The sequence below is a fragment of the Cydia pomonella genome, chromosome 17, assembly GCF_033807575.1.
Source record: "Cydia pomonella isolate Wapato2018A chromosome 17, ilCydPomo1, whole genome shotgun sequence".
Taxonomy (NCBI): Eukaryota; Metazoa; Arthropoda; class Insecta; order Lepidoptera; family Tortricidae; genus Cydia; species Cydia pomonella.
In genome coordinates, this window is record NC_084719.1 from 18818493 (window position 1) to 18843057 (window position 24565).

Sequence of the window (24565 nt, forward strand, 5' to 3'; positions counted from 1 at the left end):
TGAAAATGTCAAAGACCAACAGAGTGACTGTTGAGAATGCGAAAGTATTTGTAATATTAGTAGAGACTAGATTATGACTAACTTTACACCAACTTTACCGAACAAGAGTAGTGTCACTATATATTAAAAGTGGACGTTTACGGTAGCACTCTACACTTTATCAGTGCAAGAACATAGTATATTTTGTATCCCGGAATTAGGACTAAGTAAATAAAGTCAAAGTCATTATATCCTTTATTCAAATAAGCCCAGCAACAAGCACTTTTAACTCGTCAAGTTTAACAAATATCATCTTAATCTAAATATCAGAGCAATTTATTAATGCAGTTATTATTGTTCTTAAAAAACATTGAATTATTACAGATATGTCAAACTTAATGATAAGAAATTCTCAAAAGGATCGTCAAACACCAAAATTGTATAAAAATGCAAGTCTAGAAACTTTCTAGAATAAAATCTTAATGTCAAAAGATACGGATTACCATTAGGTATATTAATATACATTGAGTTTTCAATTTCATCATATGGTATTTCATCATTCATGTAGTTTTGTGTGCTATAATTATAAGGCTTTTGAGATAAGCATACGTTTTACATAATTTATATATTTACTAACAGAAAATTTACGTTAAACTAACGTGGAAGAAGTCGCGGGCAGTAGCCAGTTTCTAAATAAATGTGCAAGATATAAGAAAAATGTATATCTTAAACGGATTTTTTTAACCCGCAGCCTACACAATCCCCAGAGAATAAGAAAACAGAGATAGCTTCTAACAACAATGTAGGTTCTAGCTCTGAGCTCAACACAACATCCTGGAATGTTAATGGTCTGACACATTCAAGCCATTTTGCGGCCATAGCCTGAATTAAACAATAGGACACTATTAATCATTTTTTGAGGTCACCGTTATAAGCAACAGAATGGTGATACTGGAATCGTTTTGGCCATATTTTACTATGAGAACCATTATTTAAAAAAAGTAATAATTCCCATAGGTCAGGACTTGTTACACAGGCGTACTTTTTACTTTGCCATTTAATTACTTATTTAAAAATCAGCGAGATATTGTTACCGCATATAAAAAATACAGATAAATAAATATGAATTTTCCATAACAGAATATAAAGAACAGATTTTATTCTGTGTAACGGTTAAAATATATACGTACAACTGTGGAGCTAAAATACAAAGAATTTTTTAGCGTATTTTTTTTTTTTTATCATAAAAAAACTCTTATTGGAATTTTACTCACAGATTATAACATAATTTTGCAGAATGTAAAATGATCATTCGAAGCAATGTCGGATTAGTTAACCATTTATAACTTGCTGAGTTGCAAAAAAGCGAATAAAATATCAGAAAAAAACTAAATGAATAATGTTGAAGAAAACAATTTTTAAATAAACAAATAAATGGTCATTGAAATCACCCTTATTGACTCCGCCACTTGAGCTATTGCATTAATTGCTTCATGGCGGAATACCAAAATTACGGCATAATTTTATTGTTAAGTACAAAATGTATCATTGTTGTTACTGTTCGTTATGTATAGTATTCAGTAGCATTCTCAAAATTAAGTGCTATAAACCTAAACATATTTAGCGTATTACTAACGTAACTATGATCGAGCAAAATTCGAATAAAATACGTGACCGATTCGTTCTCATAAATAACCACGCGGGAGTCACCAACATATTTGCTATATGTTTTATCGCTTTCCCACCAACGTATGAGTCAAAATAATAGATTAAGACAAACGATTAAGTAATAAGTAATTGAGGCTTGCAGCGCGTTTATGTATAACGCTATGATACGAGTATTATTTTGCCCAACATTCGTCTCAAGCTCTCAAGTTATCTCATTTCACGGTAACCTTTTTAATGACTGTAAGTGCAGCCGTCGGGGTCAATCCAGACTGGAAATTTGTAATTCGTAAACTTAAATCTGCACCATACATTATAACTGGAAGAGCTATTGCAGGTAAAGGCCAGGCGATCTTATCGCTAAAAAGCGATCTCTTACAGAAAAGTTTTTCCACCTTTTTAAATGATTACTTCATAGAGCGTCTAGTGGTCCCTGTATTACTTTACCTACCCTGGCAGAGCACGGCACAAAACCGCGTAAAAGGGCGCGCGTGATGCGATGGACTGAGCAGATCAAATCTACCATTGAAGGGGTTCTTTAACCAAGTTGCCAGAATGACCTCCGACCGCGGAAAATGGCGAGAAATTGTACGGCAAGCAATATCTGTGCCTGATGTTAATAGTTGGCCACGGCACTTTGCAAAGAGTATGTTTCAGATGGAATGAAATCAATATGACTACTTTTTGGTTAAATTATATTCCACACAATAATGCAGAAAATAAATAAATAAATAAAATAAATAAATATTATACGACATTATTACACAAATTGACTAAGTCCCACAGTAAGCTCAATAAGGCTTCTGTTGAGGGTACTTAGACAACGATATATATAATATATAAATATTTATAAATACTTAAATACATAGAAAACACCCATGACTCAGGAACAAATATCCATGCTCATCACACGAATAAATGCCCTGACCAGGATTTGAACCCGGGACCATCAGCTTCGTAGGCAGGGTCACTACCCACTAGGCCAAACCGGTCGTCAAAACAAAAAAAGCTTCATATAATACTGAAAGTAAAGACTCACATATTATCAGCGAAGCGTTTATTCGTAAAACTCTAAAATTTTAGGAGAGCGTATTCCAAAGCTCTTTGCTGCAAAATTTTATAATATTAGACGTAATTTTCATGAAAAGGTCCAACCATTCAGTGAAGGTACTAGTGAAATTTCAATGGATATGATAGTTTATAATAATAAACGAAGAAAATTTCCATAGTACCTTACAGATCGTGTCATTCACGACGACGCGCGCCTTGATTCGTAATGTCTAGTTATTAAAGGTTAGATTTGATAAATCTGCGCGTCATCGTGGATGACACGAATTATACTATAATATTTTTCTCATAGATTGGTTACGGTGACAGCTGGCATCTCAATACAATTTTGCAGTTAAAGGGTATAAATTATGGGGATAGTTGTCAATTGTCACCATACTTGAGCAAGCTTAAATTAATAATAATATTTACCCTGAGGAAACCGAGGTGCAAAAAAAATAAACCAGTAAACCAATAGTAAGGTTGCCAGAGCTCAACAAGGGTGGGAGGGGGTTAGGGTCGGCAACGCGTATGTAACTCCTTTGGAGTTGCAGGCGTACATAGGCTACGGATACTGCTTACCATCAGGCAGGCCGTATGCTTGTTTGCCACCGACGTAGTATAAAAAAAAATGTTTTTTTTTTAGTTAAATGGACCAATTTATGAATTTGGTTTAGTGTTTGAGTGCAGCGATCAGGATGCGGGTTTTATTTTAAGTAATGCCGGTAAAACAAACAAAACAAAAAATATGTCATCACGCGTCGATCACGAATAACCTTGTTTACCTTTGATTATGACGTCTTGACATGGGTTTTACCGGCCATGCTGATAAATAACCGCTGCGAAATTAAAAGTAAATAAAGTCATTCGTATTCAAACCCGGATATTATTTGAAGCGAAAGTATAAAGACCAGCCCAGCCCATATAGCCCAGCCCATTATAGCCATTATAGCCCAGTTTTTCGGGGGCAAAAATGTACCAGTGCTAGTTATAAATTAATATCGACCCAAGTGTTATCGATATCGATAGCAAGCGATTTTTAAATCATTACACCAAATGTGACTAATTCTTAACTAGCTAAACATTATTAAATGAGTCCATCATTTTGGATGTAAGCGTGTAAGTATGAGTATGATCTAAATTAGAGATACACATATATATACAGTACAGCTACAGTAGCTCTTCGTTATAATATAAATAAATAAAATATTTGGGGACAATCTTACACAGATCGACCTAGCCCCAAACTAAGCAAATCTTGTACTATGGGCACGTACAAACTTACCTATATAGATAAATACATACTTATATAAATAGAAAACACCCATGACTCAGGAAAAAATATCTGTGTTCATCACACAAATAAATGCCCTTACCGGTATTCTAACTCGGGAGGATCCAATATATGAGTGAGTTACATTACAAACTAGCAAATCTAATCGCTCACCACAATGTACCGAATTGCTGGCAGCGATCGATTCCGCCCGAACTCAATAAGGAGGATAGTGTTATCAGCAATATATCATTTTGACATGTGATTTTTGTTACGTTATAAGGGAAATGATAACACGCACACGATACAATATATCATAAAAACCGTCAAGAACACGCCGGGCAGGTTCAGTGAAAAATTCCGTAGATACTTCTAAACAACTGTATTTTGTATTTTTGTGGGGTACCTACTTAGGTATGCAGAATTTTTCAAAGTAAAATGCAGAATTTTCAAAAAAAAAACACACATTATACCTTAACTGCATTAACGCGAGGCACTGGGTACAATTTATGAAAGGATTTTATGTAGGTAAAACCATAAGCAAGTTAATACTAGTGACTCTAATATACTTAATATTACGAATGCTTGTTGTCCCGGGCCCCGTAAAATCCCCCCCCCCCCTCCCTCCCGGTAAATTAACTCCATTACGTTCTAAATAAACCCAAAAATATTGGTTAAATTGTTAAATATAATATTGAAAATAAGAATAATAATAGAAATTAATAGTAATCATAATTATAAAAAACCCTAAACCTACACTAAAATAAAAATTCACCCGTTGCGATTGCCGAGGCAAGGTGCCATAAATGCTGGCAGCATTACCCCGCTGGATATTAATTTCCATTATTGTAATTAGATTAGTTTATAAATTATGATACTATATTTATATTTATTTGTTTCTTAATATTTCAGTTCAATAAATTTATACATAAAAACATGTTTGAAATGTAGGTAAAGTTATATTCTGCTCTGTAAGTATATTATTTTTAGATTCAAGTGAGTTCAATGTTTTTTTTTTGCATGGAGAAGAAAATCTTAAATAATTTATGCTTTACGTGACACGGTTTCGCATAACGTGGTACCGAGCAACATGAGAATCCCATTCCAACTTTAGCCGCGGAGAGCAGCACTCTGACTTCATACCTACTTTTCAGATTTAAAATTATGTATAAACAATTTTTGTAATTTGAGTATACATTGAAACCAGGCCACTTGAGGCTGATTCTAATTTTAACAGTTTTTACTGTTTTGATATTTTCTTAATACGACCTTAAATATTCACCCTGACTAGTTCATACGAAATGCAATGAAAGTCGTGCGTCACCTGCGAATAGTACCGTCAAAGTTGTCTCAAAACCAAAACACGTCTCACAATCCTCTCTCAATATTTTCTTTAAACCCAAATCTTTTCGCATTTTACTAGTTAAAAGATTCCGTTCGCTAAAGGATACCAATAAAGAAAACAAGCTCGTTGGCTCAAGCCGCTAAAACTGATACATAATAAGCAACCTCAATCTCGGCGAGCCGAGAATAATACGGCAAACCAATATATCAAGGGATCTTCAAAGGTTTTCACAAAATATAACGTTATCCTAAATTGCGCTCGTAACTTTTAAGGTTTCTTTAAAACGGTGCTCGTTTGGTCGAAATGTATTCATGACGTTGTACTTTCAGAGCAATGTATAATCATTATAGGATTAAGTAGTGACATGGTAATTGTATTTACGGTTTTTAGGTTAAATACGGTTTTTAGGTTAAATGTGTTTTTCTAAAGCTGGTGCAAGTGGGACGGAACAAACTTAAGACTTCAAATATTTCACAACACTAACCATTTGAATCACATGCCGATGTTAGTATGATGGCTACTTTTCATCATTTATTACATGAAGCAAGTTAGGGAGATAAACAGATAAGGTGACATTTTGATGTCAACTACAGTAACATTACTGTTGCGACATTACTGCTGCGCCATCAACGCCACCTTTGTATCATCTTTAGAGTAACGACATGTTTTACAAATTACACCGAGATCAGTCGCTAGCCTAGGACGCGTCTTTGTTTTTACGAGTATTCAATGAATTTAGCAAACACAATATTTGGATATAAAGAATATGATAAGTTAACTAATACCTTATTTTTGAATCCCCATGATAACTCCGATCTTGAGTAATGATTTTTTATTTCAAACAATCTGGGTGCGGAACACTCCCATCGAACATGATTTTTTGCATTTGATATTTTTTCTAATATAAATTAATAGTTTGATAGTTTCCCAGACCGAATATAGGCTGAAGATTAATTCAGATTTATAAAAAAAGTAAATAGAAAGTAAACCAAAGTAAGTAGTTGGTAGTTAAGTAACAGTAAAGTAAGTAGTTAAGTAACAGTAAATTCAACCAATCTTTGCCTTGGACATGTAAAAATGCCCTTCCGGAGAAATTCCCTTAAGCAAGATCTGTCGAAAATGAAAATGGTAGCGACCCGTAAAGATTAAACCAGGCGAAGCGGCTATTATTATACAAATGTGTGTGATCCCGGGGAAACGAAGGGGATCAGAAAGCCATACCGATATTGCACAGAGCCCGCACTGCTACGTGAGTAAGCGGCCCTATGATGAAAATAAATGACGTCATTTGAACACGTATAAAATTGCAAACAAAATTCGTCTTAATTTTTTTGAAAAATAATTTAGCAAACTGTTAAGTAACGTTTGGATATCAACTGCAGCTGGATTACTGTTGCGGCGTCATTACTGCCGCCGTTGTATCTATTTCCTTGATGGAATGAGTCACGTTGACTTTCGCATTACTGCCACTCTCTCTGTCAATTTCGGATTGTATGACGGATTGACAGTAGTTTTTTTTTTTTGGGAATTGACAGATACAGCGGCAGTAATGTCACAACAGTAATGCAGCTGCAGTTGACATCCTTACGTCACCGTTAACAGTTTGCAAAAATATTTTTCAAAATGTTTCCTCATTATTTCACTTCAAGGCTGCCGGGAAAGTTTTAACTGCAAATCGTATACGCCGCAGTAATGTCACAACAGTAATGCAGCTGCAGTCGACATCCTTACGTCACCGTTAACAGTTTGCAAAAATATTTTTCAAAATGTTTCCTCATTATTTCACTTCAAGGCTGCCGGGAAAGTTTTAACTGCAAATCGTATACGTTACAGAAAGTGTTCCTGATAGAATTATTTGTGAAAGTTTTGAAACCGACATCGATCATTTGTACGCACACGTGTCCAACTTTATTAAGAAATCCACTTGGGTACCTACTGTGTTCCTTCACTGAAAGCAAAAACTTGTAACTGAATTTGTACTTTAATATTGTGTTGCGTGTAGTTGATTTCGTTGAGATTAATTTCCATTGCTGTTGAAGGCGCTCAATGTCGTTTAAAAACCTCTTATATTAAAAAAAATCTACTTAGGTGATGTTACGAGTATATAAATAAGTATTTCGGGACAATTTTACACAGCCACAAATTAAGCAACGCTTGTACTATGGGTCCTAAGCGATGACATACATACGAATATAGATAAATACATACTTATGTGTTAGATAGAACACACCCATGACTCGGGATCAAATATCTGTGTTCATCACACAAAAAAATGCCTTTACCGTGATTCGTGGGCGTATCATACTAGAGGCAGCACTTTAGAACCTTCGATCGTAGTTCTTCTTCTTCTTCCTCGCGTTGTCCCGGCATTTGCCACGGCTCATGGGAGCCTGGGGTCCGCTTGACAACTAATCCCAAGATTTGGCGTAGGCACTAGTTTTTACGAAAGCGACTGCCATCAGACCTTCCAACCCAGAGGATAAACTAGGCCTTGTTGGGATTAGTCCGGTTTCCTCACGATGTTTTTCTTCACCGAAAAGCGACTGTTAAATATCAAATGATATTTCGTACATAAGTTCCGAAAAACTCATTGGTACGAGCCGGGGTTTGAACCCGCGACCTCTGGATTGCAAGTCGCACGCTCTTACCGCTAGGCCACCAGCGCTTACCTTACCTTCGATCGTAGTTGAGGAGGGCTTTCAACAAAATACGATATTAAACTCACAGCCTTTATTGGACAAGACTGATTACAAATCACAGCACATGTTACATTTCTTATTTCATCATTTTGAGCAAATTAGTGGGTTCTTTCCAGGGACCGCCACCAACGTCATCTTGTCCTGTTCATTTAAATGTGGCATATTTTACCCCTTGTCTTACATATAAATATTTAGATTTGTTTCATCCACCCTTTTTATATTCTATTGCACGAATATAGTTTTTCTTCAATAAATACCACAGCACATTGGTCATATTTGTTATTGCTCATATTGACGAGCTAAAGTAAAACACGAACGCCATTAAAAAGCCAAGCTTTTATCATAACCGGTAGCTGTATAGGTACTATATAGATAATGCCGCCGGAAAGGTATATCATAGCTACTGTATGTAAAACAACCTATTACCTGTACTAAACGTATTTACACCTGTCATGACGAAATAACAAATGACTGATTGCCATATAGCTGATAATCCCAAAATAGCTAATTGGTCGCCATTTTTTTTAGCTAAACCCAAAGCTTTCATACTTAGTGAAGGGCATGCTTCAAAGCAAAACATTTCAATCTAGTAAAACCTGTCTCCGCTATGGTTCAAAAGCTATTGCTAAGTTATAACTAGACGTGCTTACCAACTTTGATGAATTTACTTTAAGCAACTTGGTACACCCGCATCGCATGCAACTTCAAACTCCCCACTTTACCGACCTTCTGTCGTGTATTGATCACAGTTGTTAATCAGCATAGTTGACCGTGACATGAATGATAAAGCGAAACGCCCAATCTGTATTTCAAGCGAGTCAAATGCTTATGCTTAGGGCAACTAGTGTAACCTTAACTATTAAGTGACTGTGACTATCAAGATGGCGCTCGAACCGGAAATCCCCGAGTTTTAGTTAGTCAATCTCTTTCCGATATGATACTGACCTGTTAGTGTCAAAAATGACGTTTGTAGTTGAAGAAATGTCACTTTTGACACTGACAGATCGATATCATATCGGAAACAAATCGAATAACTAAACTAAAACCCGAACTGGCCTGTGACTTTGCAGAGTGGTAACTCTGTCGTAAGTATACGACATTGATATCCTTGCTATAACGCTGAACGTAACAAAATAAAATTAGGAGCACATTTCATTTGTCTCTGAAAAATTTAGGAGCTTCACTGACCGTTAGAAGTCCGCGTTATTGATATTTTTTTCATATTTTTTAATTCATTACGTTAATCAAAGGTGTTTTTGCGCAGCGCACCTACGTTAATGGTTGGTCCTTCAGGCATAACACGAAAAACCTGTTTCCTAAATTATTAGTCAGCAGCGGGTTAAATATTTATATTTTTGTTGGTACAAGCATTTATTAATCGAGCTTACCAGTACACAATTTAATGTAAAATGTTCATAATAATTAACTTATAAAATGTGATGATTTGTATTTTTTATTGTTTATTAAAGACGTATTACTGTAAAAAAATATATATTGGCCCGGAAATTACTGCCGGTAACTATGGGAAAATTCCCAGGAAGAATGGGAATTTTCTCGGTAGTGTAGGTAGGTAATTTCCTTTGGCAGATAGGATACGGTTTTTAATGTTTTTGAAAGAGTTCAAGTTCAAGAATTTTTGTTAATAAAATAGTATGTATGTCACTTAATTGTCATGTCACGTTAACATAAAGCAGACAAAAAAACTAAAAAAAAACGATATGTACAAAGGCGAACTTATCCCTAATAGTATTTCTATGAACAGTTCCAAAATTCCCGATAATATTCCCGGGAACGGCACATCACCTCCCCCCTCCTAACTTTTGAACTAGGGGTCCAAAAATAAGAAAAAAATCAAAAAACAAAAGCATAATAAATACTTTCAATGAAAACTATAGCGATCATGATTGGTCCAGCCGTTCCCGAGTTGCAAAAAGTCTTCTCTTCTTAGTAAAAAGACGTATGTACAAAGCGCTGCGAAGATACTCCTTTATGCTTGTAATATTTCGGAAACAAGTTGCGCTGGCCTTAGCTTACTAATAATTACAAAATGTTTTGTGTATATCTGAACAGACGGAGTGTTTACCATTTACCATCCATGCACCACTAATCACCTTGTTTTGTTAAAGTGTATCAGCAGATTTTATTTTACTGTATGTCTAAATACCCTCTATGCTTTTAGTTTTTTCGCTAATTTCATGCAAAATAAATGTATTTGTTTAGCTTTAAATTCTCATGTAAGTGAATTGTCAAATTTTTAGTGAGAATAAAGAATCTCAAACCTAATATACTTACCAGTGTTGGCCAAACTTTAATTGCAATTGACCAATAACTATTACAAATTGAACCATAAACCGGAACGGACGGTTCCAATTTACGGCTCAATTAGTAATGGGTTAATGTCAATTGCATTTAGCCTATTCTGACAGAATGGTAACACAAAACCCTACACTGAGCATGGCCCGACATGCTCTTGGCCGATTTTAATATGTGAGTCAGCTTGAAATGTGGTGAGTAATACCATATCATATATATTTTTGTAGTTGATACCTAATCTGGAAGATAACAGATAGGTAGGTACGCGCGTCTTCTTCTGCCTGTGAAGACGCAGTTAACACTTAAACATTCGCCTATCGCAGATCGGTCGATAAGGATTAGATAGACAGAAAAAACACTGCATATTTATTTTGAAATAGTAATAACGTGACAATAATAACGTTATGGGTATTTTTTGTGCTATAAACTTGTGTACACCAGCCGACGGAAGGTACATATATAAACCAGGAAGCATCATATCCGGAGCCATAAGATATTGTCTGGATGAAGAATACGAGTTTACTTCGATATCCATATCTTTGAAAGGTCTTGGACACCTCTACTTAGAAGATATAGAAAAGAAGAAAAGTGAGGAAAAGTACCATACTAACGACGAAATATACGTTGACTTAAAAAAAGTTATATACTCGAACGAAAAGGGAGAAGCACATTCAATAGGACAGTACGAGACTCGGTTCAGTTTCCAACTGCCTTATAATATTCCAGGTTCTATAGATTACAAAAAGAATACGGACAGTTATAACGTTGTTGCCTACGTTAAATATTTCATTCGTATAAAATTTAAGAGACCAATGTTTTTCAGACTAAACAAACAGTATAAAAAGGATATTATCGTGATGTCAGTACAAACGCCACGGCTGACAACGAAGCCTTTAGTATACGGGGATAAGAAAACCTTGCTTCAATTAAAGTCATTATTTGCAAGCAATAAAGGTTTTGTCAACATAAAGGCTGTTATTGCCAACTCGGTCCGTTCACCCGGAGAGTTCGTCAAAGTTGATTATGAAATCACTAACAATACAAATAAAGCAATCAAAGATATTGAACTAAAAATCTCCGAAGTTGATCAGTACACTTCTGTGCAAGATCTTGTGATAAAAGTTCATACAGACGTAGAAGGTGCAAAATGTTTATATTATGAAGGCATAGCCGGCGGCGATACAGGTAAATTTACTGTTGAAATCATGATTCCCCAACATTGTGCTTCTATTGATCACTGTAAATTTTTGTCTCGAGATTATTCATTAATAACTCTTGTTAGATTACCTGATCCACATCTAAATCTGCCTCTAGAAATTCCATTCCAAGTTATTGAAACTTTATCTGGCAGCTTCGAAGAGAATGCTTTCTTTTCAAACGATACCTTACCCGTCGATGATCCGCCCACTTATTGGGAAGCGATGGCCGAAGATACAAAGGATATACCAGAAAATAAAGAAGTTGAAAACGATACTTTAGAAAGTACAGAAGTTGAGGAGTATGAAAAACAAAAATAAAATAAATACAAGAGTCGAGTTAGTTTTATACACTCACTTCGTTACTTATTGTATAAGTGCATTAGTCCAGTTCAGTTCAAATATACTTTATTCATGTAGGCCTACCAACAAGCACTTATGAATAGTAAGACAGTATTACATATAATTCTCAGAGCAGAATCTTAAGCTAATTATCAGAGCAATTAATTGATTTTAATATTATTCTATAATACTATTGAATTATTATTAGAGATCAAATTTAATACTAATAATAAATTCTAAATGTCAAACAAATAAAAACACAACAAGGGAAGGACATATATTGGAATATCCATTTGATCATCATTATTCAAATTAAATAATTAATAATTTCGAATCACAATTAATCCCACGTTGTTTTATCATTCATGTAGTCTTGTATGGTATAATAATCTTTAGAAATAAGTTTACGCTTTACATAATTCTTAAATTTATTAATTGATAGTTCAGTAATATCGTTTGGAAGTTTATAATTAAATCTTACACCAATACCCATAAATGATTTTTTTAATTTTATGGAGCCGAGTGGCGGGCACTGCGGGCTTATGTTTATTGCTACTATTAAAATATGAATGTCACATTTTTTTTCTAAAATTGAAAGTATTATAATGTACATACAGAATGTTTTCATAAATTAATTAATATTCATAAATCAGAACGGTTTAAATAAATAAATAATAAGCCCGCAGGGTAGCTTGTGGCGAGCTGCTGGGGAGTAACTCCTGAGAGTCAGCCAGGATCTCCATCTCGACTCATCGGAGTAGGACCCCAAGGGAACCCGCAGGACTCTGAGTTCTGGCTAGCCTTCATTGGCCGTCCAGAGAGGAGTCGTTAGAGCTATAATTATGCTACAGGGGTAGAAGTGAAAGATGCATATAAGACGCAAGTTGGCACAGTGGCTGTTAACAGCCACTGAGTAAAAAGCAACGCACACCAGACCTCTCTACACCCTTGAGCCACTCACATCGGTGTTGCTCCTGGTCATTAGGTTTTAACTGTTTAGTTGAAATTAGGTAAATTATTTTTACACAAAACTCTGCCCTATCCACATGTTGCTGTCAGCCAGAATTCTGATACCTATTCTGAAAGATAACAAATACTTGAATCTTTATCTGCCTGTGATGATGTAGTTATATACCTAAACATCCGACTATCGCCCATTACCTTTAATCGATAAGGATTGCTTAGTAAAACACCCCATGTTTGTTGTGAAATAGTGTTGCAAGCAAAGTACTTTTGAATTCTATTAAAAAAATATGGGTATTTTTTGTTTTTGTGTTTTGTGCACACCAGCCGACGGAAGATATATATAAAACCAGGAAGCATCATATCCGGAGTAATTACATATTGTCTTTTTATTTTATTTTTTATTTCATTCATTCAAATTACAATTTGCACCTTACAGCTATTGCCATAGTGGCACAAACTGGAACATATTAAACAATTTTAAGACACAATTATGATACAGTACTTTCAGGCATCTCTCTTTCTAATACTCTCTTGCACTCCATCATCAATCGCCCTATCGCACTTACAAACAGATCACACGCCGGCTGTGCCTCTAGCACGGAGTTGAGCAGCGCCAACAGCGGGTGCCGCCGCGTGCGGGTGTACTGGTTTGGTACGAACAGACGTACACAAGATTCTACGAGTTTTACGTTGTCGATTCTATTTCTCATCTTCTGTCTGTCTGAAATGTTCTGTCTTGATGAAGAATACGAGTTAACCTCGATGATTGCCTCTAATTAGAAGATTTATATAAGAAGAGCGGGAACAGAATGTACACAAACACACTAACGGCGAAATAAACATTTATTTGAAAAACGTTATATCCGCCAACGAAAAATAAAAACCTCATTCGAAAGAACTATATGACACTCAGTTTAGTTTCTAGCTGCCATATAATATGCCAGCTTCTATAGTTTACAAAAAGCCTACAGCTAGTTACTACGTGTTTCCTTTCGTTAAATATTTCATACGTATAAAATTCGAGAAACCCGGGCTTTTCATAACTGAGCAAACTATACAAAAAGGAGATTACCGTGATTCCGGGACAAATGCCACGTCTGACAAAGGAGCCTTTAGTATACGGTAATAAAAAAAAATGTTCCAATTGAAGCATTGTTTTCAAGCAATAAACGTTTTGTCAACTTAAAGGCTGTTATCGCGAACTCAGTCCATTGACCCGGAGAATTGGTCAAAGTTGATTATGTAATTACGAACAACATAAATAAAACAATCAAAGATGTTGAAGTGTTGTCGATACGACCTTCAAACCTTCAAGAAAAGGGCGTACTCCCATCTTAAAGTCCGGCAACGCACTGGGTAGGTAATAATTATTGGAACCTGTACGAAATTGTTTTTTAACAAAGCAGGGCTTAGTAAGTACCTAAAGTTTAAATCAGTGTTCCGTAAAAAAATGTCAATAACCTTAAATAAAACATAGAAGATACTCAGTTAAGAAGATAGGAAAAGTTAATCCAACTAAAATATTTGATCTGTGCGAAGCAAACACGCGGCCCGGCCCTCTTGTATTGTATTTATTGAGAGAAATTGCATCAGTTCAGTTGCCGTTGCTATCTCAATCAAGGATGGAGGTCAAATTACGATTAAGATTTTTCCCATCTAGATTTTTACTTTTTTATTTGTTCGTATAAAAATTATATCCCGTTAATTTGTTTGAATGACATTAAAGCAGGTTAGAAGAATTTGGGACGAGTACCGCTGTGGTCGGGTGGTCTAGTGGTCCGTGCGTAAGCCACGTAAGCTGAAGATGCCGGCTTGTTTCCTGCCTTAGCCACCGGAGGACTAGCACTTTTTTCTTCAGTATATATATGACATCCATTTCAGTTTGTAGGTTACCTTCAACTACTCATGGGCGCAACAAAATCTCATCAACTAATGGGCGCTTTACATTATTTTCCATCACACCATGAGATGTAATGAGCTATATTATGGCCACGGGCGTAATACATTTTTATTTAATTAAATTATGCCTATGGACATATTACACATAATGTATTTTTCAAGTGGTATACATATGACTATTACTTTTAAAATACTGAAGTTTATAATTTTTTTTTGTGTTTGTTTATAAATATTTAATTCGATGAATTTAATAGCCGTTTAAAATATTTTTATAGTATTTTTCAATCGTGGCTGAATGCCGGATGAGTCTGTGCGTTGGATGGCTAACATGTAAAAAAATTACAATATGGCGGATGAATGTTTGAAATGTCAGCGTATTTAAGAATTATTTTGCTTAAAATTTAGTTTTTTCTTCGCAAGTGTAATGAAAAATGATGTAACTCCGGGGGTAAGAATATTGCAAACTTGGGCCTTTAATTCCATATTATCACCCTCGTTTCCAATATCTCACTTACCCACCTCGTTGCATAATGTAATATTACCATGGATTTATGAAACATCCTCGCAAAATACGTTTTATCGTCACGATAAAACACGTATGCAGTTGCTTTTAAATGACTATCTACGCTTACTTCCATGATATTCCATTACACGTAGCAAAAAAACTAATGTATCCAATCTCATAAATTTGTATTTGCGAACTGACACGTTTCATCTAAAGCGTGCCCTTGCCGTACACGAACACGGTAAAGTATTAAGAGGGAAGTATATCACGTGATCGACAATACAAAAAAAGATAAGTTTTTGGCAAAAAAATCATTTTTGGTACAAGCTTTTATCGCTGACTGTACTTTTTTTCCACAGGCAACTAATACTCACTGACACAATTCTAAAAACCCCAAACACAATAAGGTTGAGTTATTTTATCACAGAGTTCCTATGGCTACCTCCGGTCTCCATTATCAGATTAGCTTGATGGTATGGTAGGTCAAATTTAACTTGCAAGATTTGTTCCATATATACTAACAGGGCAAGTTAAATAAAATTGTAAAAACGTTTTTCCACTTCTAATGACAATGTTATTGACACAATGTAAACGTAGGGTTAAACGTTTTTTTTTTTTTTGATAATCGAAACCTATCAACCTAGAATATATTATATTATGCTGAAACGATCGACATCAAAATCAAAGTGATTTGTCTAGATTTAGTTAGTGGAAAAGTTTTCTCCCGAAATGGAATTTCATAGAAAAAGTACCGTTATTTCGCTAGGATCGCAAAAGCTATTCTTCCCTCTTAAAACGCTCATTGCTTAGTCGTAAGTACTAAGTACCAATTTATAAAGTTAAAACATGTTTCAATAATTAAAATCATTGTATTAGACTCTTTGGTGTTTTCCAAGACTCATAAACGAAATATTTAAAGAGTGATTTGTTAGCGAAGCGCGGATTGAAAAACCAACTGATTTGTAGTCAAAGACAAAAATCTTTAGAACTAAGTATACTATTTGCAGCTGCGCTATGTCATACTTATTTTGATATTATAGAAAAACAATATGACGACCTAACATTGTATAAATTGTCGGAACGTATTTATTTTAGATCAAACGAAATAATGCTTTTATAACACCGGTAACACTGATAACAATAATAGGTACTCTTGCAGTACAATGAATCTACTTATAACCTATTGAATTTTATTCTAATTAAAATCGTGTTTTATCAGTACTATCTGAAGCCTCGTAACGCGGTACAAGAAGCCAAATAAACCTGCGAGCATCGTCATTTACGCCCCAATAACCTTCGGCAATCGCTTCGGGACCTTTCGATCTATCCTAAAAGCTAAGCTCATTATTAACTAATCTGTAGAAACTGTTGGACAGGTAGTTTGTTTAGAACTTTTAAACATAAATATATGGGGGAACTGTGTATAATCAAACTACATAAAGGAAATACTTATAGTTTTCTTCGTTACTTGAAACTTCTTGACAATTTGTTAACTTTTCTGAGTTTCAGATTGGTTTAGATTCGCTTTTTTATTGTATGTTTTTTTTAATACTACGTCGGTGGTGGTAAACAAGCATACGGCCCGCCTGATGGTAAGCAGTCTCCGTAGCTATGTACGCCTGCAACTCCAGAGGAGTTACATGCGCGTTGCCGACCTAACACCCCTCCCTCCACTCGTTGAGCTCTGGCTACCTTACTCACCGGCAGGAACACAACACTATGAGTAGGGTCTAGTGTTATTTGGCTGCGGTTTTCTGTAAGGTGGAGGTACTTCCCCAGTTGGGCTCTGCTCTAGATCTGGAGTGACATCCGCTGTGCTGTGCCCTACCACACAAAGCGAGATGACATTCACAATACCCATACCTCTCTTGTGGACGTAGTTTAAGGACATACGCGGGTCCTAAAATAAATAAATGGGTCCTAAATGTTTTTGAGTTGTTGTATGGGATTTGCTGATATGAATTAAAAAAACGTAATTACAATTGTGTTGAGTAATATTTTCATGTATTATATTCCTTTTATCATATTCTACGTTGGGCTCAATAATTAAAAAATATTTTTTTTTTAAATATTACTATTAAGATCACAAAAACCTATCAAAGAAAAATTACAATAATTTTATTTTGTCATCTTCGCCCTCGGACATTAAGTAAACAATATCAAAAGAGCCACTTATGCGCTGCCAAACATTAAGAAGTTTGAATATTCGCTTCTTGAAGAACTCCATTAACGCAAAGGAATCACCTTAGAAGCAGAGAGTATATTAATATTTCATATAAAATGGCCACAGTCCACTCCACCCCGAAAGGGATTACCTCACTTTGCGAGCGCACATTGAGTGAGAACTGATAGAATCTTAGTTAAGTACGAACATAAGTATACAGATATCGTACATACATATACAATAAAAAGATTTCGGTATGTACGAGTACCTACTACCGTACCGTAGTTTATTCCCTAATGCCCGTTGAAAATGAATTTTTAATCGGTCTCCTGGGGAAAACAAGCGAGCTGCCAGATTATTTTTGGGGTACAATGCCTATCTAAGAAGTGAGGAAGAGTTTTGTCCGTTTCGATGAAACTTATATAACGATTAATATAAAAGTACTCATTAGCGAACACAGAAAATAGAAACAGCACATGATAAATGCGTGAAGTGATAATTATAATATATCAACTTCAACATAATAACGGAGAAAACAGAGGAAGCTGAAATTTTGAATATGACAACATCGTACGCTAATTATTCATCAAGTAAATTTAACGATGAAAGATGTTTCTTAAAAGACACATTTGTTTAGATTGTTAGAATATTGTACCTTATACATACATATAAATTACGAAATGAAAGATTAAATTCAAATAAAAAAATCGTTTAAAATATCACCATAAAAAATATTACTGGTGAAAGAGCTGACAAGAATAAGTTGGGAAAATGTCCATTACGGAGGTTTCCGTTGCCGCTATTTAAGGTTCTGTCTTGAGAGAGAAAGAGTAAAAAACAACTGAACCAAAACACAAATATAATGTAGCTTAAGTTTCAAAAATCAAATTGAGTCGCAACTTCAGCTAAGCGAGTGCTCACTTGATAAGACAATACATAAATTTAGACATAAACTCCAAAGTGCCACATCCAACCAAATGGTTTGATTTAACCGTAAGGAAAATAAACTCGAGATTTCTCATTTGGCACTCCAAAATATTCGACACTTAGCAAAAAGTTACCAGCCTGCGTAATGAACGAACTTGAGTCACTGAAAGGGTTAAAACTGTTAAACTCTCAACTTTCTTATGGGGAAAATTGGTAATTCATTACATAAATTGAGCTTACTTTACTGGGTTAATGTTCTGAGTGGAAATTAGAAGTTAAAAGCTAATAAATATATTATTTAATTTGTTCGCGACCCGAATTGTTACTAAAACCATGAATTTTGAGAGTAGGCAAATCTTTAGTAATCTGACAAAGAGCTTGCTATAATGAAGTTACCAAGAGTTATTGGAGCAGACTGTGACTCATTTTAAATCATATTGTTCAGTACTTGAATATAGATGTAAGTAGGGATTTTTTAGGAGTTCAATCGAATTTCGATTGTCAAAATAATATTTTAAATTCAGCTACGTAATTGTTGTTAGCATAAAACTCTGTATCCAGGGGAACGATTATGAGAGTTTATTTTTTATTTTGTTTCTATGGTTATTATTTAAATATTCTTATCCTCAATTCAAGCCTCATTGCCAATCTAATTATGTACAAGATCATAGCCCTAAAAATTATGTACAAAGCCTAAAATACAAAAAGATGATCTTATATGGTGTTGTTTTTTGAGATCGTTGCCATATAAAAGGTTAAATCAAGCTAGTTAATATTTAGTTCCTAGAAATGGTTTTGTCATAAAACAACAAGTGGGTAAAAGTCTGATTCAAGTTTTAGTTTGCATCATCACTCACAAATATGCAAGCAAGCCAAGAAAGTTTGCAAAAATTGATTAAAAAGTAGTTCACAAGACCAGTTTTTAATGTCATAGCTACTCGGAAGTTTCTAAGCAGTTTCAAAGTATCAAATATACACATATTAGTTCTAAAATTCTAGGAAGTAAGTTTTTTCTACGTTGAAGTTGATTTATTAGTAAAATACAGTCAGCATCAGAAGTAGCGAATCAGACGACGCGTGGAAAGTATCGACTATTATGTAAGACTTACCTTATAGAGATATAGTAGAATCTGCATATAGTAACATCGAAGGGAAGTGACAAACACGTCATTACTAAGCGGATGTCATATAAAGCATAGTTGAATAACTTATAATTTTTGTTAAGTTTTTCAAATTAATCTCACATTCCTTTGTGAGAGATGAGTTTTATAGCGACCGTGCGCGTTGGAGGGTCTGCCATTTTGCGGCCGAAGCGGAATCATAAACATGTACTTTTAGACGTCACGTGTTATCTTATGCATAGTATGTTCCGCCATCTTGTGGGCTACGTCCAAAAATCTGACGGCTCCCGTGCCTCTTACTACAAGTTCATGCACGCTCCCTATTCACCTTGTATCAATTATAAACTTTTTTCATGACACTGATAGTCAAAATTAAATGAACTTACACGCCATGCATGCACCTAACATGGGGACGGCAAAAAAAACCAGCGAATGTGTCAGTATAACCGATCATAATTTCGTGAAATTTAAGATTTATAGGTCATAATAAGTGATTTGTCACTATAACCGTGTCAGTATAACCGATCGTAATTTCGTGAAATTTAGGATTTATAGTAGTATTATCATAACGAACGCAAACGCTATACTCCGCCCTGATTGGAATTACCTCAATCCACGGCACTGCCTAGGCTGGCTGTCTATTAACGAATCTCAATTCGGTTAGCGACGCGATGTCAGAAAGTTCAAAATGCCGCTGTATTATGCCAAGTGCCTAAGAGTTGTTTTTCAATATTAATAAAAAAAAACATATCTACCGTCTGGGGTTCTTCAAAAGAGGAATGTTCAGGTTATCAAAGGGACGGCAACGCGCAGGCGTCCATATGCTACGGTGACTGATTACCATCAGGGAGACCGTTAGCTTGGTTGCCACCACGTGGTATAAAAAATATACTACACAATATATTTTCAACTGACTGCCCTAAGGAGCTGACACACACATTGATGATGCGTTTACAGACATGACGTCCTCGCACAGATACTCCAACAATTTCCATAGTATGGTATATCCATCCAGTGTTTAAGTCTCCTTGACAATCAATTCAATCATGCTGATTAAAAAAAAAACTTTCGTGACAGACAGACAGAGATATTTAATATATTAAAATGCGTGACTCACGTATTTTAAGTCGCAGATTGCTCGGTATATTTTGCTCCATAACGAGGAATTTCACCGGGAGCAGTTGGTGGACCGTCGCATACTGCGGGCTGCAGCTCTCCGCGACCGACTGCTCCGCACGGGCGGTGGCGGCGGTAGGGGCGCTGAGAAATCTTTGTTTTCGTCACTATGGTCAAATGATGGGTTTCACACAACGCATGGAACGCATTTGCTGAAATATATATTTAAACATCAAAAAATAACCCGATTACCGCGTAGAGTTAGGGGTGTCTAGAACAATAATTGTTTGATTCAGGCTACTGGCCTCGCAGCGTCACACGAACCATTAAACCGTTCGCATCAGTGCGCATTGGCTTATCCAAACCCACGAGTACGTAGTTATTGCCGGCCCGGGACATGTTATAAAATAAGGAATATGACAAAAGTTAATGTAAATGCCTAGTATTCGATTTGCAGATTCATTAATGTTAAACATTATAAGCACAAACATTACTAAAAACTTGTTAATTCTTAATGTGATAAGTATGATATTAATTTTATTAAATCTTTGATTAAGTATATTAAAGTTTTGTTAAATATACTGTCATAGTACTAGTATCAAAAAAACTTTGTTGTTTAAGTCAAATGGCGTTCTAAAAGTTTTAATCATGTCTCGAAAGATGGCAGTAAATTTACTGTGACTACCAAGTTTTTTTGACAATCCACCTCTCTCTCAAATTTTTTGTTCAAACGTACACGATTATGTCACATGGACCGTTTACATTCACAAGTTATGGGCTTACTTACATGTCAAGTCAAAGCCTAGATTCTTCTCAGAGACAAAATAACATCGCTCTAATCCATTTAAACATGATAAAGTGAAGGCCTTAGATTAACATATGGATAAACTTAAAAGGGACTGAGAAATAAGTTACATGGGGACTTGCAAATTAAGGATCGAAAGAGATTTTCTCTTTTTTGGCAAACGAGGCTTAAATATTGTGTTTGGACAACGCATACAATTAAATTAAAATACATTTTGATCGTTGGTCACTTTGTTTAATAAAAGCAGTATTAGGTTCATTAAATAATGTATGTTTTACGTGAGTAAGCCCTTGATTTTGCTTGACAATAAACCAGTGTTGGTTGTATTGAAATTTTTGAAGGTCACGAAGTTGGAATCTCGACATAATGCGAATTTTTCACCAAGGAGAAGTTTTGGCCGAAGGGTGTCAAGTTCCGGCGGTTTCGCAACCGGCTGTGCACTGCGGGGTTAACGAAATGCATCGCAGATGCATGTGCCTTAAAAATAATCTTCAAACATTATAGTTTTAACTATTTTCCATAGTACGTATGCTAGTTTGAAATGCTAGTTACCTGAAAAAAAATTGTTCATATTTTATATCAAACGTAATCATTGGTAAACATCTTTCCCAGTATTCAAAATTCAAGTTCAAAGTTTTTATACTATTTAAGCATCAGGTTATAATTTAATAATATTGTACCTACCTTCTAATTTGTTACTTTAAATAGTACTTAGTAAGTATCTAGAAGTTTCACATTTCCGTAATTGCTTTTATGTCTAGCCGCTCCTTATCCGTCTTCATTCGATCGTTAGTTTCTACTGTACTTTTTATACGGTTCGTTCTATTACACAATAATACGATTAGTTGTATATTTAATTAAAAAATGCTTTTTGTAAAAAAACATTACTTTGATACAAGCTTTTATTGCCGACCTTTTATTTTCTGCTCCCAAAGCAAAATCTATGTATACTTGTAAGTTCAGGAAGGCCATAGGCTGCGGTGCACGGTGGCGGCTTAACATCAGGCGCACACTTGTTTGCCATATATTTATATATTGAAAGGGGGCGTAAAGCCAGGAAATTAGAATAAAACAAACGGCATGGCGCGCCACGCGAATCTTGGGACGGAAGATTGGCGCTGGTTTTTACCTTTTATCTCAATATATATAGTTTAATTTTTGTTTGTTTTGTTTTATTTTCAGCATACATAAGCATTACAGTATTGTACCAAAGTGCTTACATACTAGTCATTTAAGTAAACACACATTCAGTAAACTATTTAACACCCGAAATTAATTCAATAGCAATTCCATAATAATTTCTTATAATAAATAAAAATATAAAAATGTAATTAATATAATTAGCAATGTAAGTTCAAAATAATTAATAATATCTATAAATTACGGATAGCATAATTGTTTGTAAGTGACCTCTGTGAACTCAGTAAGAGAACAGCTAAACAAATCTATTTCAGTCGAGATCTTATTTAAAATATTGATTGCGGTGACCAACGGTGCTCTAGCGAGTAAGTTAGTTCGCACGGTGGGGCGCGCCAGCAGGCGCGGCGCGCGGCGGCACGGCCCGCGCGGCACCACCAGCCCCAATTTTTTTTAGTTTGTATAGTTTTATATTAGTTTTTGTATTTGTGTCTTTCTGTTTGTTTAGTTTTACTTCTATTTAGTTTATAGTCCATTTTAATGTTTTTTTAGAGTAATTAAGAATGTAATAATTTTTATTAAATATAATATATTTATTGCATTGTTCTGAGAACAGTTTATTAAATATAACAGAAAGCGCGCGAGGATGAAATATTGCAATATTGCTAGCAATAAAAAGGAACTTAGGGTTTTAGAACTCCCATGAATCTATGTTTCTGGTTGCGCAAGGTGTTGACCATAATAAACATTTTATCTCAATTACTTTGAAAAATATACTTTTGTTTACATTGATTGCTCATGACGTCGCTCGGATGTATCACTAGATGTTTAATAGTAGTAACTGTAGTATTATGTAGGGTAATAATACTAATAATATAAAACTGCAAATAAATGAAAGTCAGACATATTTGTTTTTTTTTTTACTTTAACATGGTAAGGTTTTGGCTTGAATTGGCCCTTGCAAATATATAGCCGCCAGCTATTCGGTCATCAGCTACGCCAACCAGAGGCTACGCAATTTCTGCAAAAAACTTGTGCGCGCTGAGAACCCATGGACCCAGAATTTCAACGCCAAATGGTACAAAATGGTAAAAAACATCTATCGAGTTAAAAGTTCAAATCTCGTATAAATATGCAGTAGTCATATCGTAATACTACAGAAGTGCTCTTGCCATGAACGGAGACCGAATTCTGTTTACAAGACTCTTTGCTGCTCAGAGTTAACTTTGTATAATGTTTATGTTCGAGATTTAGGATTTCGGGGGTTAAAGGCAAACAACTTGTTTGCACTTTTCAGAGCGGCATTAACTTACGGAATATTGCTTGCGAAAAACTTTATCTGAGTTTACTTTTCATTTTTTGGGTTGCAAAATCAACTTGGACAAATTTGACTTAAAGTGAAGATCGGATGTCAACTGTATCTCATTATTCTTACGACTTCGTTGTTGCGGCCGCTGTATCTGCTTATTTTTTTGATAATAATCGCAACAGTAATGCGGGGGCGAATGTCACTCATTTTATCGAGGAAATTGACAGATACAGCCGCAGCAATAACAGAACTTCACCTTTATAGTGGATTATTTGCGAGTGTACCTATCTGTGTACAGAATGCAGAATTAGAATTTACATAACGTGAAGCTAAAAGCCGACACGTTGTTTGGTAATCGCTAATTGCAATCAGATACATGTTAAAACAAGATGAAAACCTTAACAAATTGATGAATCAGAATCAGCCTCCACGTGAGCAATCTTTTTTATGTTGTTATCCTGTCCCGTTGTCTAAGGGACATTATTGGCACAGTTTGTTCGAAGAGATATTGTATAACGATTTGCTAACATGGTCAGTGAAAATGAAATGGCATAAAACTACCACAAAAATGTATGTTTCAGGATTTCGAAAGTGGTTGTCCAAGGGACAAAAAATTCTAACCATACCAACTAGTGACACTAAAAAGTTGATCTACCCCATTGCATTTTGATATGAATATCTAGATTAAGGTGAGTTAAAATAAGGAGCTCGTGGGTGGACACAAAAGAAAGGTGTTTGTATTTGCAAGTGGCCATTA

At 35.2% G+C, this 24565-nt stretch overlaps 1 protein-coding gene and 1 long non-coding RNA gene across 2 annotated transcripts; one reads left to right on the plus strand and one right to left on the minus strand.

Annotated features, from left to right (window-relative positions):
* Positions 1-10018: 10018 nt before the first annotated feature.
* Positions 10019-12398, plus strand: LOC133527260 (uncharacterized). Its single transcript, XM_061864198.1, has one exon. The coding sequence runs from the start codon at positions 10726-10728 to the stop codon at positions 11836-11838; it is 1113 nt and encodes a 370-aa protein (XP_061720182.1). The 5' UTR covers positions 10019-10725; the 3' UTR covers positions 11839-12398.
* Positions 12399-16781: 4383 nt separating this feature from the next.
* LOC133527257 (uncharacterized) lies at positions 16782-19655 on the minus strand. The gene is made up of 2 exons (XR_009800848.1): positions 16931-19655; positions 16782-16884 (listed from the first exon to the last, which is right to left on the minus strand). It is a non-coding gene; the product is annotated as an uncharacterized LOC133527257 (long non-coding RNA).
* Between the last annotated feature and the right edge of the window lie 4910 nt (positions 19656-24565).